Source organism: Xenopus laevis, chromosome 7L (genome assembly GCF_017654675.1).
Source record: "Xenopus laevis strain J_2021 chromosome 7L, Xenopus_laevis_v10.1, whole genome shotgun sequence".
Classification (NCBI taxonomy): Eukaryota; Metazoa; Chordata; class Amphibia; order Anura; family Pipidae; genus Xenopus; species Xenopus laevis.
In genome coordinates this window covers 138,352,779-138,367,436 of record NC_054383.1, presented here as the reverse complement: position 1 = coordinate 138,367,436, position 14,658 = coordinate 138,352,779, and the positions used below count along the sequence as shown (strand labels likewise).

The window sequence follows — 14,658 nt, the reverse complement described above, 5'->3', positions numbered from 1 at the left end:
CTTGCACCAGTTATGTTTGTCCTACAGAATGAAACCTCCCCCCTTGTATATTTAACAAACTCTGGGGCCCCTTGGTCACTTGTGTGTGGAATCAGCTGAGAAACTCTTCCCTTGATTTTACTTTCAGACACAGGACTCCAAGCTCCCATTCGGATCGAGTCCTCCTCTGAGGCCGCTGAATTGGGACAGACTATAGATCTCAATTGCTTGGCTGATGGGCGACCAGGGGCTGTGGTTACCTGGCACAGGTTAGGCGGGTTGCCTCTAGCATCCAACCACCAGGTAGGATTCAGAACCATGGAATATTCTTGTATTTACTCAAAAGAGAGGTGGCCAGTAGGGGACAACTGGTGGTGGGACATGGCCCGGCCTATTTCTTCCCATGGGCTCATTTGTGGTTCTTTCTCCAGGTCTCTGGTTCCCGAATGCGGATCCTCCAAGCCTCTCCCACCGACTCCGGGATATACATCTGCCGAGTAAGCACCTCCTCGGGGTCCCAGGAAGCTTCTATCACCATCAATGTGCAGAGTTCTGTGCAAGGTGAGCCCAGTGATGCCAGTTTGCCCACTGCTCATGATTTCTCTCAAAGGGTAAGTTAAACATGAAGCACTTCTGATTTTCTGTCGATTTCTCTCAGTGCCCAACCAGTTCCCTCACCCAATCCTCATTGAGAAGTCGGCCGATGCAGTAAGCGAGGGGCAGACATTGGAACTGAACTGCATTGTTGTGGGACAACCACAAGCTCCGGTCTCCTGGCACCGTACTGGGGCCCCTTTCTCCTCCAACCACCAGGTGAGTATTTGGCCCAGAGCCTTGTACCTACCCACATTGACCTGTGGCATTGAAGTGACCCTATTTATTGTCATCTCCCCCTTAAATTCCACAGACCAGTAAGGTTTTTGGTCTCTAAGTTTTGGGGGGATCATTCTCACTCCTTAGTGTCACACTTGCAGCCACCCCCATGCCCTTGAGACCTGTGCATGTTATTTATGTTAAAGCTGAGTATGGACGATGCCATTTCAGATCTCGGGATCCCACCTGCGCATTGTCCAAGCCTCCACGGCAGATTCGGGCCAATATGTCTGTCGCCACGACACAGGCACAGGGGTACAACAGGCCTCTATGTCCGTCTCCATTCTGTCCGGAGCCGCCTCCTCCTACCGTGAGTCTGATCAGCCATATTTGCATCTTTCCCAGAATGCTTGCTATTTTGCATAGAGCAGAGGCAAAGGGATTGTCGACTTTAATTGGGCTAATCAGAGTGCTATAAATGTTCCTATAGATTCAGGGGCATCATAAAACGTTGGGGTGATGCCAGAATCTCCGTCACCTGATTCTTCTCTTTCATCCGATTCTGTAGGACTCCAGAGCCCCGTTATCTCCATTGACCCACACAGCGCCACCGTGCAGCGGGGACAGAATGCCACCTTTAAGTGTCGGATCCATGACGGTGCCAAACCCATCCGTGTGACTTGGCAGATGAGACATAATCAGCCCATGGAGGGTAAGTAGCCCATATTTCTATGATTGCCTCTCTACCCACTCTCACACTTCATGGCCTATAATAGGAACTATATAATATATAATACACAACTCCCAGCAATCCTGCTGTCATTGTGGGGTCCCAGCTCTCTTGGCTGTGCCCTACTTTGAAAGGGTCTCAGGACCCCATGCATGAGGCATTTAGGGAACCTCTACTAAATTGGGCCAGTGAGTATATATGTGGCAGAGCCAAATTTCACATTATATGTTGGGGTATTGTGGGTTGGGAATGGGAGACAAATTCATTACATATTAATTAGTTGTGTTTTATGTGAGAACCCCAAGACATGATTTACTCCTCTCTTTCTTAAAGACAATGTGCACATCAGCCCCAATGGCTCCATCATCACTATAGTTGGTGCCCACCATAAAAACCAGGGGTCCTACCGCTGCATGGCTTCCAACGCCTATGGCATGGTACACAGCTCCGTGAACTTAGTGGTAGAAGGTAAGTGGCACCATCATGATTTGATTTCATCTAACACCTCCTGCACTGTGTTCCTGCTCCTGGGCTGTTCTTCTCACATGGTCAAGCAGGATTGTCCCCCTGGGTAAATGCATCCAATCTACCCCCAGAACTTACCCACGTACAGAGCTCTGATTCTCTGTACTTCCTGCTCCTGGGCTGTTCTCTTTCCCATGGTCAGACAGGAACCTCCCCCTGGGTAAGTGAATCCAATCTCCCCCAGTACTTACCCAGGTACAGAGCTCTGATTCTCTGTACTTCCTGCTCCTGGGCTGTTCTCTTTCCCATGGTCAGACAAGAACCTCCCCCTGGGTAAGTGAATCCAATCTCCCCCAGTACTTACCCAGGTACAGAGCTCTGATTCTCTGTACTTCCTGCTCCTGGGCTGTTCTCTTTCCCATGGTCAGACAGGAACCTCCCCCTGGGTAAGTGAATCCAATCTCCCCCAGTACTTACCCAGGTACAGAGCTCTGATTCTCTGTACTTCCTGCTCCTGGGCTGTTCTCTTTCCCATGGTCAGACAGGAACCTCCCCCTGGGTAAGTGAATCCAATCTCCCCAGTACTTACCCAGGTACAGAGCTCTGATTCTCTGTACTTCCTGCTCCTGGGCTGTTCTCTTTCCCATGGTCAGACAGGAACCTCCCCTGGGTAAGTGAATCCAATCTCCCCCAGTACTTACCCAGGTACAGAGCTCTGATTCTCTGTACTTCCTGCTCCTGGGCTGTTCTCTTTCCCATGGTCAGACAGGAACCTCCCCCTGGGTAAGTGAATCCAATCTCCCCCAGTACTTACCCAGGTACAGAGCTCTGATTCTCTGTACTTCCTGCTCCTGGGCTGCTCTCTTTCCCATGGTCAGACAGGAACCTCCCCCTGGGTAAGTGAATCTCCCCCAGTACTTACCCAGGTACAGAGCTCTGATTCTGTGTACTTCCTGCTCCTGGGCTGTTCTCTTTCCCATGGTCAGACAGGAACCTCCCCCTGGGTAAGTGAATCCAATCTCCCCCAGTACTTACCCAGGTACAGAGCTCTGATTCTCTGTACTTCCTGCTCCTGGGCTGTTCTCTTTCCCATGGTCAGACAGGAACCTGTGTAATATTGCCTACTTGTATTTAGTTAAACCATTTTACTGATTGGACGGTAAAGCTTAACTTTGTTTGACCCAGCCAATCAGTAATGGCGTGTGTGTGGTACTGAGTGCACAGGAAAAGTTGTGGATCTTTCTGATGTTTCCTCTGTTCTTTCAGGGCGCCCCAGTGTTTCAGTGATTCCGCAGGGGAAAATCAGGGTGAAAGTGGGTGAGCCAATCAATGTGGAGTGTATGGGCATAGGAGATCCTCGTCCAATCGTCAGCTGGCGTCGTACTGGAGCCAGAGAGAACCTGAAACAGTACAAGTTGGGATCTCTGGACGGCACTGCGGTTCTGCAGGTCAGTAATGGACATTCATGAGATTCATTTATTGGGCCAATGATTAGGCACCATTTTTGCTTCCTCATTCTTTTCTATGGGAATGTCATGGCCTGTGGCACATTCTTCTGCACCAGTCAGATCCGACTTTAATTCTCATGTCTTTCCTTCTATAGATTCCATCAGCCAAGTCAGCGGACTCCGGATCCTACACGTGTGTCGCACTCAACCCATTCGGTTCCACACAGGTCCAAGTAGAGGTTCTTGTTGAAGGTCATGTGGAAAGTCCAGAGGCCCCCCTTCTTGTATTGGCAGACAAACCCTTGCACGTGGTGGTGGCTGGTGGCCAAGCATCTCTGAACTGCACGGCTTCTGGTATGTGGAGGGGAGAATCAGCTGTCCAGTTGCTAAGGGCAGTAGCTATAGCAACCATTAACAAACTAGATCATGAATCACTAATATTTATTCTTCTCTTCAGGAAACCCAACTCCCACCATCACATGGTCCAAACTCCGCGCGCCCCTACCCTGGCAGCACCAAGTGATCAACAACACCCTGATCATCCCTAACGTGGCTCAGCAGGACTCGGGCCAGTACATCTGCAACGCGTCCAACGCCAATGGATTCGCCGAAATTTATGTGACGCTGGATGTGGAAAGTACGTGGCCTCCATTGTTCATAGGAAATGAGAGGCTATCGGGGGGGGGTTATGGGCAGGGGCAGTTTTATTACTCAGGGGTAGTAACACCACCTTGTATAAATACTTCTATCAATCACCCGCCAGCATAGGAGGTAGGGGGGCATTTCATACAACACAGGGGTTGATAATATAGTAACTGTAATGCCCATTTCGCTTGTTGTTATTATTTGCGCTGTAGAATAATCCCATTTGCTTCGCTCAATAAGCCAGTTTTCAGGAGGCTCCAATTAATCCCAGACAACTGGGGGGGCCCAGATCAGACAGCCCCAATACAGAACATTTGTATATACATGTGATACAAGTGTATTAACTTGGTGTTGATTTGACCCACAGTACCAACCTACGCCACCACCTTCCCACATGAGACATCTGTGAGCACTGGGGAATCCATTAAGATTCAGTGCCTTTCCCATGGGACCCACCCACTCAAATTCCAATGGAGTAAAGTAGATGGGACCCTCCCTGACCAAGCCAGCAGTAGAGACGGTGTCCTCCATATTGATCGGGCGTCTGCTTCGGACTCCGGCACCTACCGCTGTGTGGCGAGCAACAAAGTGGGCAGTAGCGAGGCCTTTGCTCAGGTCACCGTTTCTGGGAAAGGAGTCGAGACAGGTACAGTGGGTGCCAACACCTGGTGCAAGTGATACCATGGGTGATTGCTCAGAAATCTTCTTGGTTACTCCAGTATCATCTCTAAAGCTTCTCCTATGTTACTAGGCCGCCCTACAGCATCCATCATTCCTCGTGGACCCATCAGGGTGAAAGTGGGGCATCCCATTTACCTGGAGTGTATGGGTAAAGGTGATCCACGTCCAGTCGTCAGCTGGCGCCGAACTGGTACCAGACAGAACTTGAAGCCCCAGCAGTTGGTACCACTGGACAGCAATGCAGTTCTTCAGGTCAGTGAGGACAATCGATTGGGTCATGATCTGGGAAGATGTAGGAAGATGAATTTTATGTTACTGATTTCATTATTTCCATAGATTCTATCTGCAAGACCAGAGGACTCCGGATCCTACACGTGCACAGCCCAGAACCCATCTGGTTCCACGCAGGTTCACGTTGAGGTCCATGTTGAAGGTCATGTGATAAACCCTGGAGCCCCTAAGGTGACGGCAGACCAACCGTTACTTGTGGTGGTAACAGGAGGCCGAGCTACTCTGAGCTGCAGGGCTGTAGGTAAGTCTCAGTCTTCCTGGGAATGGTGTTGATTGGCAGGAACGGTTGTGATGGGTTGCTGTAACAGGAAAAGATTCCTTGCAAGATGGACCCAGATAGTTAATTGGGTCTCCTGTATTTTGACCATCATGCAATGAGAAAGCAAAGACATCTGACTCTTCTAGAGCCAACAAGGTACCTACTTTATCTACTGAATAGGATATTATGGGCTACTTCAGGCATAGGGCACCATGTAGAATTGGGGTTTAGCCTGGCTCCTTTTCCAAATAAACCCAGATCACCCATCCCTCCCCTGCCAATCCTGGGGTTATATTGTCAGGAGTTGCTCCTTTGGTCAAATCCAATCTGCAGGAAAATTCTCTACAAACCTGCCCACTAAAAGTTTAGGCCTAGATTAACTCTCTCTACAACCCTGTCCACTGTTGGTCCAATCCAACAATGTGGGCAGGCTTGTACAATAATCATGGCAGTCATAGATGGATAAACAGAAATCATCAAATTCTTGTAAAATGGGGCATTTCTACTGTCTATCACCTAAACATGGGGGTTGTGGTGTCCCAGTGCAACAATGTCCTGTTCTGTTCATTTATACAGGGAACCCAGCTCCAAAAATCACCTGGTCCAAACTCCGTGCCCCTCTCCCCTGGCAGCATGAAGTCGTTAATGACACATTAATTATCCCAAAAGCTGCCCTGCAGGATTCCGGCCAGTACATCTGCAACGCGTCCAATGCTGAAGGCTACTCAGAGGTTTTCATTACCCTCGATGTGGAAAGTACGTAGCAGAGTGTCCATTCTGTGGAATGTTCTGAATATTCACTGTACTGAATTTTGTCAACAAATATTGTTACTGGTCTCTTACAACGAATGTGATATTGTCCTACTGACTCCATCTTGTCCTACTGTCTCCATCTTGTCCTACTGTCTCCATCTTGTTCTACTGTCTCCATCTTGCCTACTGTCTCCATCTTGTCCTACTGTCTCTATCTTGCCCTACTGTCTCCATCTTGTTATACTGTCTCCATCTTGTCCTACTGTCTAGTAAATTGTTCTGCTGTCTTTAAATTGTCCTACTGTCTCCATCTTGCCCTACTGTCTCCATCTTGTTCTACTGTCTCCATCTTGTCCTACTGTCTCCATCTTGTTCTACTGTCTCCATCTTGTTATACTGTCTCCATCTTGTCCTACTGTCTAGTAAATTGTTCTGCTGTCTTTAAATTGTCCTACTGTCTCCATCTTGTCCTACTGTCTCCATCTTGTTCTACTGTCTCCATCTTGCCTACTGTCTCCATCTTGTCCTACTGTCTCTATCTTGCCCTACTGTCTCCATCTTGTTATACTGTCTCCACCACATCCTACTGTCTAGTAAATTGTTCTGCTGTCTTTAAATTGCCCTACTGTCTCCATCTTGCCCTACTGTCTCCATCTTGTTCTACTGTCTTTATCTTGCCTGACTGTTTCCACCTTGATCTACTGTCTCTTCTTGTACTGCTGTCTCAACCATGTCCAGCTGCTGACATATTTCCCTACAGTCTCCATCTTGTTCTGCTGTCTCCACCCATTTTGTTGAAATATAAAAACACAGCTCTAGTCTACTAACGTTCTACAAATCTCCCCCCAGCACCACCTTATGCCACCACCCTTCCGGATGAGGTGTCTGTAAGTGTTGGAGAGGTGGTTCAGATTCAGTGTCTCGCCCATGGTACCTCCCCACTCAAGTTCCAATGGAGCAAAGTAAACGGATCACTCCCGGACCGAGCCACCGTACGTGATAGCACCCTCCATATAAATCTGGCCAAAGCAACTGATGCTGGAACCTACCGCTGTGTGGTCAGCAATAAAGTGGGCAGCAGCGAGGCATTTGCTCAAGTCAGCATTTTGGGTAAATATCCAACTAGACACTGTTCTAGCAGGGAAGGCAACAAGGCTTATCTTTGCACCAAAAACCCAATATTCTGTCTCTTTATTTAGCGCCTTTTGCTGTCAGAGTTTCCCCCCTGATTGACACAAAGCCCATAAGCGGAACAGCAGAGTTCACCTGCACCGCCATTGGAGACCCCCAGGCACGGATCCAGTGGTTTAAAGATGGAGGCCAGTTGCCAGCGGGACATCAGGTGCAAGGAGGAGTGTTACGGTGGGTAAATGGAACAGTGGAGTTGGCTTGGCACGTATATTCGTGTGCATATTGATGACCCCTATGTTGTCTATGGAATGTGCTTATAACAGGGCTCTGAATTACTCACATTGAATAACGTTTCTGCTCTCCCTAGAATCCCCAACCTGGAATTTGGCCATGAAGGGACATACACATGCCGCATATCCAGCCGATTTGGGCAAGCACAGGAGAGTGTCAAATTGGTCCTTCAAGGTAAAATAGTGTCAAGGGCTCTAACATACCTCCTCTGGAACAATATAAACCCTAGTGGAACCTAAAGGCTTACAGTGGAACCACCTTCCTTGGTTGCACTAGACACAATAGTGATCAGGCAAAACATGGCACATACCACATCTCTTGTTTGTTCCATCACAGCTTTGCCCAAAGTGAGGATTAATATACGCACCTCCGTGCAGACGGTGTTGGCTGGAAATTCCGTGGAGTTTGAATGTCTTGCCCTCGGGGATCCTCGAGCCAAGGTGACGTGGAGTAAGGTGGGCAGCCGCTTGCCTTCCGATGCTGTGATCAGTGGTGGCACTCTAAGAATTGAGCAAGTGAAACAGTCCGACGCTGGGCAGTACCGATGTACCGTAGCCAATGATGTTGGAGAGGTGCAATCCCATGTCATTCTTCATGTTCAATGTAAGTACAGTGTACTCCTGATATAATGGGTTGCATGAGACATGGCACTGAAGAACCGTGTTTAGGGCAAAATGGAGCTAGTTGGACAAGCTGGTAGGGCAAGATGATGACAGTAGAGAATATTGGCCACTGAATTGCATCCTCTCCTTGAGCTTCACATTTACAAATTGTATTTTATCTTTCCAGCTGTACCACAAATCGCTGCCCAGCCAGAGATGAAGGAGATCACTGCAGGTTCCACGGCAGTTTTCCCTTGTCTCGCCTCTGGTTTCCCTGTTCCTGACATCACATGGAGCAAGGTACGTATTCCCTGAACCTTGACACCATATACTGCTAGATAATGTAGGGCGGGTTTTTATGGAATACGGATATGTCCCAGTAGGACCTTGGTATGACCCTTTCTGAGCTATGATAATGCCCAAAGAGTTGTTGTAAGGGGGGGTTAAAAAATTTCAGTTAGAGCAAATAAAACCCTCTTGCCTCAGTCATTATATGTAGTGACTAGTTTTCTGTTTCAGTTGGAAGGAGAACTCCCCATTGATCACCAAATGGAAAACAACGTTCTGACTATTCCGTCGGTGAAACCAGAGGATGCTGGGACATATGTATGTACAGCTGCCAATCGTCAGGGTCGTGTCACTGCCTTCTCCATGCTGAAGGTTCGAGGTGAGGAAAACAAGGCAACTTGACTCCAATGGCCGCAGTTCTTAGAGCTCTTGTTGATGAGTGGATTTTGCCCTCAATTGAATGACGTGGTCAATGTGTTTTCCTTTTCAGAGCGAGTGGTGCCCTATTTTACTGGGCAACCTCAGTCTTATCTCACCCTCCCGAGCATCAAGGACGCTCACAAGAAACTTGAAATCAAGATCACCTTCCGGCCAGACACTGCTGATGGTAAGTATGTCAACCAGGAACAGACAAACCTTCATCACTCAACATGTTGGGCACCTTAGTGGTCTACGTGAGACTTAAGGTCTTGTTAAGATCTAAGTTTAAGTCAGTTTAGTTGGTATTGAATCTGGGTCCTTTTGCATTGGACACACTAGGAACCTCCCACTGGGAAAGTGAAAACAATTTCCCCTTAGTACTTACCCAGGTAAATAGCTTAGATTCTCTGACTTTTCCAGTGGTCATTCATGAACCTCCACTTGCATGCTTAAATTCAACAGAGGGATCGGTTCTTCTATCCAGAGGGGTGGTTCCTGGTCCTAATAGACCATTGAGGGGTATATTGCAAGAACTCCTTTAAGGACACTAGAGGAGGAGCTGTTCCACCCCTATACTGCTATAGCCTTCTTCTAGAAATCAGTACAAATAGTAATTCCCAATTCCAAAGTCTCAATTCTGGATCTCCTCCATTCATTTTGCCAATTTGCCCCCTGATACCCCTCTCTCTGCTTCTCACCTCTGTCTCTCTGCTTCCCATCTCTCTCTCTCTTTCTTCAGCTCTTGTTCTCTATTCTGGTAAGTTGCCTGCTCTCCCTATTCTCTCCTTTTGACTAATCTTCTCCATTCCTGTGCATCCAAATATCAGTTGATGAATGCCATTGAATGTGTACTGCTGCCTAACTAGTGAGTGGTTATCTGTCCATCCATCCTCTTCAACTCTGGCAGTAGTCACTGTTGTGCCCGTCTGTGCCTGCCTGACCCAACTAGAGATGCCCATGTGAGATGCTTCTGCCAGACTGGGATGCATAGATGTATCTGTGTGACATGATAACTCGTAATATTAACATATTTGCGGATTTAATTTATACCCCAGTGGAGCCATTATCTTCTGCCTGGGGCTCAACCAAAGCACCATTGTTTTAATTCTTTCCTCTAGGGGGCAGTACAGTAACAGAAAAAGATCCAGTGTCTTCTTATAGGAAAGATGGGGAGAAGGCACATGGAATTTTCTGTTCCTTCTCCCCTTCTCCCTTGGATTATATTGGGTTTGGAGTGGCTGGGGATGATGGGGAACCAATTGTGAACAAAACATTGTTCTCATGCCTATATATGTCCGCTGGTATGTATCTTGGAGGCCTACCTGTGCATTTAAGGTTCCGTTATGTTGATGCCTGAGCCCGAGTGCTTTGTGATATGAGCTCAATTCTTGAGTTGAGTCACTAACTGACTTATAAAATGTGCCCCATGGGCATCAGCCTGGTAATTCCTGCTGGAAATTAGCAGCGTCTCACTGTGCCCATGTACTACCTTGCAGGCATGCTGGTCTATAGTGGGCAGAAGAAGAGCAATGGGGCTGATTTTGTCTCCTTTGGTTTGGTGGGTGGACGCCCTGAATTCAGGTAAGTGGTCCTTTGAGAATTTTTTCCTATTCCTTCCCTGATATCAGTTCCTTTATCAAGCTCTGCTTTGCGCCTTGATATGCTGCTTCTGTTATTGGTTGAAAAATATCTTGGTCTTGGCTGTGATTGGCTGTAAGATGTCCTTCATAAATATTATTGGCTTAATAATTGATTAAGGGAGGATGGTTTTTATAACAGACAAGGTAATGCATCTACACGCCTTTAGCAAGATACTCATATTGCCTATGAAGCTTGCAATCTAGAACACGCATAATAGAACATTTCATACCCATCTGGGAACTTTTCTCCAATAAGCACATTCTGTTCCGGTAGGTTTGACGCAGGCTCAGGAATGGCCACCATTCGCTACCCGACTCCCATCTCCCTGGGTGAATTCCACACTGTGACCTTGTATAGGAACCTGACCCAAGGCTCTCTGGTGGTGGACAAGCATGTGCCTGTGAATGGCACCTCCCAGGTACCAGACCTACTAGACTGTGGGATTATGTGTTTACACACAAAATTTGTCAACATAAAGAGTATTTGCCTCATTCACCCTTTCCTCTAATTGCAGGGAAAATTCCAAGGTCTGGATCTGAATGAAGAGCTTTTCTTGGGGGGTTATCCCAACTACGATTTCATCTCCAAAACTGGCCTAAGCAGCGGCTTTGTTGGTAATGAGTTAGACCTTTAAATGCACCTGAACCATCATGATCCATGTCTTCCTAGGTAATCACTTCTTTCCCCCAAGTCCTTAACCGCACTCTGTATCTGCTCCCTACAGGTTGTATCCGCCAGTTGGTCATCCAAGAAGAAGAGGTGATATTCAAGGACCTGGACCTGAGCGCAAGTGGCGTCTCCAACTGCCCCACTTGTAGAGACCGACCCTGCAAGGTACCACAACCTATTTGCCCCCTTACACTAGTTGTTGCTTGAGTGGCACTAGCTATTGACTGTGCATTATATGTGGTCCATATTCACTGCCAGCAAAAAATGGTGGTCCTGTCTAGAACTAAGGTGGTCCCAGTGAGACCACTACAGGCTTTATTAAATGGATCGGATAATTACAATGAGAAGTATTTTACTTTGCAGAATGTGTTCAGTAGGCAGGTAAGTGTCCGTATTGATGCCCATATTCACTTGTATGTGTCCCCCCTATAGAACAGAGGAACGTGTCACGACTCCGAGAGCAGCAGTTACGTGTGCGTCTGTCCCACGGGTTTCACTGGGAGTAACTGTGAGCACTCGCAGGCCCTGCACTGTCACCCAGGTACCTACTCAGCCCTAATACTACCCAGCAGTATGAATGGGGTCCCCTATGGGCTTGTTCTCATTTAACCTTCTTGCTCTCGTGTTCTGCTCACAGAAGCCTGTGGCCCTGATGCCACCTGTATAAACCGAGCCGACGGCCAAGGATACACCTGCCGCTGCCACCTGGGCAAGTCTGGAGACAAATGCATGGACGGTACAGAAATATTATTCACTCTATGCCCAATCATTACAACTCAGGTTAGAAGTTCTTGCACTCCTTAATGGTTTTTGTTCTGTTATTGTCCCCAATACAGGTGTTATGGTGAACACCCCAACCTTTAATGGTGACACCTCCTACATCTCCTACCCACCTCTCACCAACATCCACAATGAGCTCCGTGTAGACCTGGAATTTAAGCCAATATCTTCAGATGGGCTTCTGTTCTTCAGCGGAGGGAAAGCTGCCCCCGTGGAGGATTTTGTGTCCATTGCAATGGTGGGAGGGTACCTGGAATTCCGTTATGAACTTGGCTCAGGTGAGTACTATAACAGTACTGGGGAATGGTGGAGGGATCATGTAGAGAGGGGACACTTTTGGGGGGAAAATTATGTTTTGGAGGGAATGGGACAGTTTGGCCTGCAAAGATCCTCAGACTAAGGTCACAAATTTGAGAAGGGAAAGGGGGTTAGGGAGTAGAGAGACAAATGGGGGAGAGGAGAAATATAGAAGGGGAGAGAAGAGGGAGGATGGGGGAGAGTAAGGCCAAACAGTTGGGGGAGAAAAGGAAAGGAGAGGGGATGAGAGACAGAAGGAGAGAAGGGAAAGGGGGTTAGAGAGTAGAGAGACAAATGGGGGAGAGGAGAAATATAGAAGGGGAGAGAAGAGGGAGGATGGGGGAGAGTAAGGCCAAACAGTTGGGGAGAATAGGAAAGGAGAGGGGATGAGAGACAGAAGGAGAGAAGGGAAAGGGGGTTAGGGAGTAGAGAGACAAATGGGGGAGAGGAGAAATATAGAAGGGGAGAGAAGAGGGGGGATGGGGGAGAGTAAGGCCAAACAGTTGTGGGAGCAAAGGAAAGGAGAGGGGATGAGAGACAGAAGGAGAGAAGGGAAAGGGGGTTAGGGAGTAGAGAGACAAATGGGGGAGAGGAGAAATATAGAAGGGGAGAGAAGAGGGAGGATGGGGGAGAGTAAGGCCAAACAGTTGGGCGAGAAAAGGAAAGGAGAGGGGATGAGAGACAGAAGAAGAGAAAGGGGATTAGGGAGTAGAGAGACAAATGGGGGAGAGGAGAAAGTAGGGCGGAGAGAGAATATAGAAGAAGGCAGTGCAGTGGAATGACCAATGAAAAATAAAATATGGGACAAATGGGCCTATGGTTGTTCCAACAGGGCTTGCAATCCTGAGAAGCTTGGAGCCATTAACCCTGGGCCAGTGGCACAAAGCGACAGCAGAACGAGTGAATAAGGATGGAACTCTGATAGTGGACAGTAGTGACCCAGTAAAGAGGTCCTCTCCAGGGAAGAGTCAAGGTCTTAACCTGAAGACCTTGATGTATCTTGGGGGAATAGATGGTTCTGTGGAACTTCCTAGCGCCATCAATATTAGTCGTCACTTCCAGGGCTGCATAGGAGAGGTGAGTCCAGTTGTTGGTTGGTGGGTCCAGTTTGAGAGGGAACCCTGTGCCGTGTGTTGGGGAGATGTGACCATCAAGTTTCTTTTAATTTCAGGTTTCCATAAATGGGAAAAAAGTTGACATTTCCTACAGTTTTATTGAAAGTCTGGCCATTGGGCAATGCTACGATAACAGCCCCTGTGACCGTATGCCCTGTCTGCATGGGGGCCGCTGCTTGCCCACCGGGGAGTACGAGTATCAGTGTCTGTGCCTGGATGGATTCAAGGGTCAGTAGTAGAATTACCTTTAGTTGCAGTTACTTAACTATTGATAATAACTGAGTATTCCATTCAGTGAGAAAGGGATTGTATATAATGGGGGTAATATGTGGGGTGGTCTATATAGTGGATAATGTACCCCCTACTGTAATTTATAAAGATATTATGTCACCGAGGAGTTACGTGACCATACAGGTCACATAACTCCGAGGTGACTTCTAATATCTTTATAAATTTCAGTAGGGGGTACATTATGTATATATATATATATATATATATATATATATATATATATATATATATATATATAATCTACATTTTGTGTGAAATGTTGGGAGGGGGGTCAGGGTCCATTTCTGGTCGCCGGTGTCCAAAGTGGGTTCGCCGGCGTTCAATTTGAATGTGGCGGCGTCAAATTAGGACGATCTGCGTCAAATTCAGCGGCCGGGGACCCCTGTTATAAACGGCACGTTGTGACGTCAGAACGCCATAGGGAAATGACCAGACTGTAGATTATATGTGTATAATCCTTATAATATTTCTGCAGGGGATCGGTGTGAGATGCATGAGGATCACTGCCAGATACACAACCCCTGTCTCAATGGCGGCATCTGCAAGGACAACCGCTGCCACTGCCTTTCTGGATTCTCTGGAACAATCTGTGAGCATGGTAAGGGGTGCCAGCACTTCCCTCTGTGTTATTGTAAGGGGTGCACCTATTTACTTTATGTCCTCAAAATAAGGGGTGCCCCTACTTACTCAATGTCCTCATAATAAGGGTTGCCTCTACTTACTCTATGTCCTAATAATAAGGGGTGCCTCTACTTATGCTATGTTCTCATAATAAGGGGCGCCCCTACTTACTCTATGTCCTAATAATAAGGGGTGCCTCTACTTATGCTATGTTCTCACAATAAGGGGTGCCCCTATTTACTCTATGTCCTCATAATAAGGGGCACCCCTACTTACTCTATGTCCTCATAATAAGGGTTGCCTCTACTTACTCTATGTCCTAATAATAAGGGGTGCCTCTACTTATGCTATGTTCTCACAATAAGGGGTGCCCCTATTTACTCTATGTCCTCATAATAAGGGGTGCCCCTACTTACTCTATGTCCTCATAATAAGGGGTGCCCCTACT

General features: G+C 47.5%; 1 protein-coding gene across 11 annotated transcripts in view; it reads left to right on the top strand.

Moving 5' to 3' along the window:
• Nucleotides 1-14,658, top strand: part of hspg2.L (heparan sulfate proteoglycan 2 L homeolog) — a 112,525-nt gene that overhangs the window by 87,203 nt on the left and 10,664 nt on the right. For all 11 annotated transcript variants that reach the window (XM_041569902.1, XM_041569903.1, XM_041569898.1 and 8 more), the window contains 30 exons: nucleotides 128-282; nucleotides 411-540; nucleotides 638-792; nucleotides 1,024-1,162; nucleotides 1,361-1,504; nucleotides 1,856-1,990; nucleotides 3,254-3,435; nucleotides 3,591-3,789; nucleotides 3,893-4,072; nucleotides 4,448-4,726; nucleotides 4,832-5,013; nucleotides 5,098-5,293; nucleotides 5,888-6,067; nucleotides 6,914-7,174; nucleotides 7,264-7,426; nucleotides 7,563-7,660; nucleotides 7,823-8,089; nucleotides 8,276-8,388; nucleotides 8,608-8,755; nucleotides 8,867-8,983; nucleotides 10,293-10,377; nucleotides 10,711-10,855; nucleotides 10,952-11,051; nucleotides 11,162-11,271; nucleotides 11,539-11,647; nucleotides 11,744-11,842; nucleotides 11,943-12,164; nucleotides 13,016-13,260; nucleotides 13,355-13,526; nucleotides 14,065-14,187. In XM_041569902.1, the coding sequence (XP_041425836.1) occupies nucleotides 128-282; nucleotides 411-540; nucleotides 638-792; nucleotides 1,024-1,162; nucleotides 1,361-1,504; nucleotides 1,856-1,990; nucleotides 3,254-3,435; nucleotides 3,591-3,789; nucleotides 3,893-4,072; nucleotides 4,448-4,726; nucleotides 4,832-5,013; nucleotides 5,098-5,293; nucleotides 5,888-6,067; nucleotides 6,914-7,174; nucleotides 7,264-7,426; nucleotides 7,563-7,660; nucleotides 7,823-8,089; nucleotides 8,276-8,388; nucleotides 8,608-8,755; nucleotides 8,867-8,983; nucleotides 10,293-10,377; nucleotides 10,711-10,855; nucleotides 10,952-11,051; nucleotides 11,162-11,271; nucleotides 11,539-11,647; nucleotides 11,744-11,842; nucleotides 11,943-12,164; nucleotides 13,016-13,260; nucleotides 13,355-13,526; nucleotides 14,065-14,187 (4,833 nt within the window). The remainder of the gene's footprint in view (nucleotides 1-127; nucleotides 283-410; nucleotides 541-637; nucleotides 793-1,023; nucleotides 1,163-1,360; nucleotides 1,505-1,855; nucleotides 1,991-3,253; nucleotides 3,436-3,590; nucleotides 3,790-3,892; nucleotides 4,073-4,447; nucleotides 4,727-4,831; nucleotides 5,014-5,097; nucleotides 5,294-5,887; nucleotides 6,068-6,913; nucleotides 7,175-7,263; nucleotides 7,427-7,562; nucleotides 7,661-7,822; nucleotides 8,090-8,275; nucleotides 8,389-8,607; nucleotides 8,756-8,866; nucleotides 8,984-10,292; nucleotides 10,378-10,710; nucleotides 10,856-10,951; nucleotides 11,052-11,161; nucleotides 11,272-11,538; nucleotides 11,648-11,743; nucleotides 11,843-11,942; nucleotides 12,165-13,015; nucleotides 13,261-13,354; nucleotides 13,527-14,064; nucleotides 14,188-14,658) is intronic.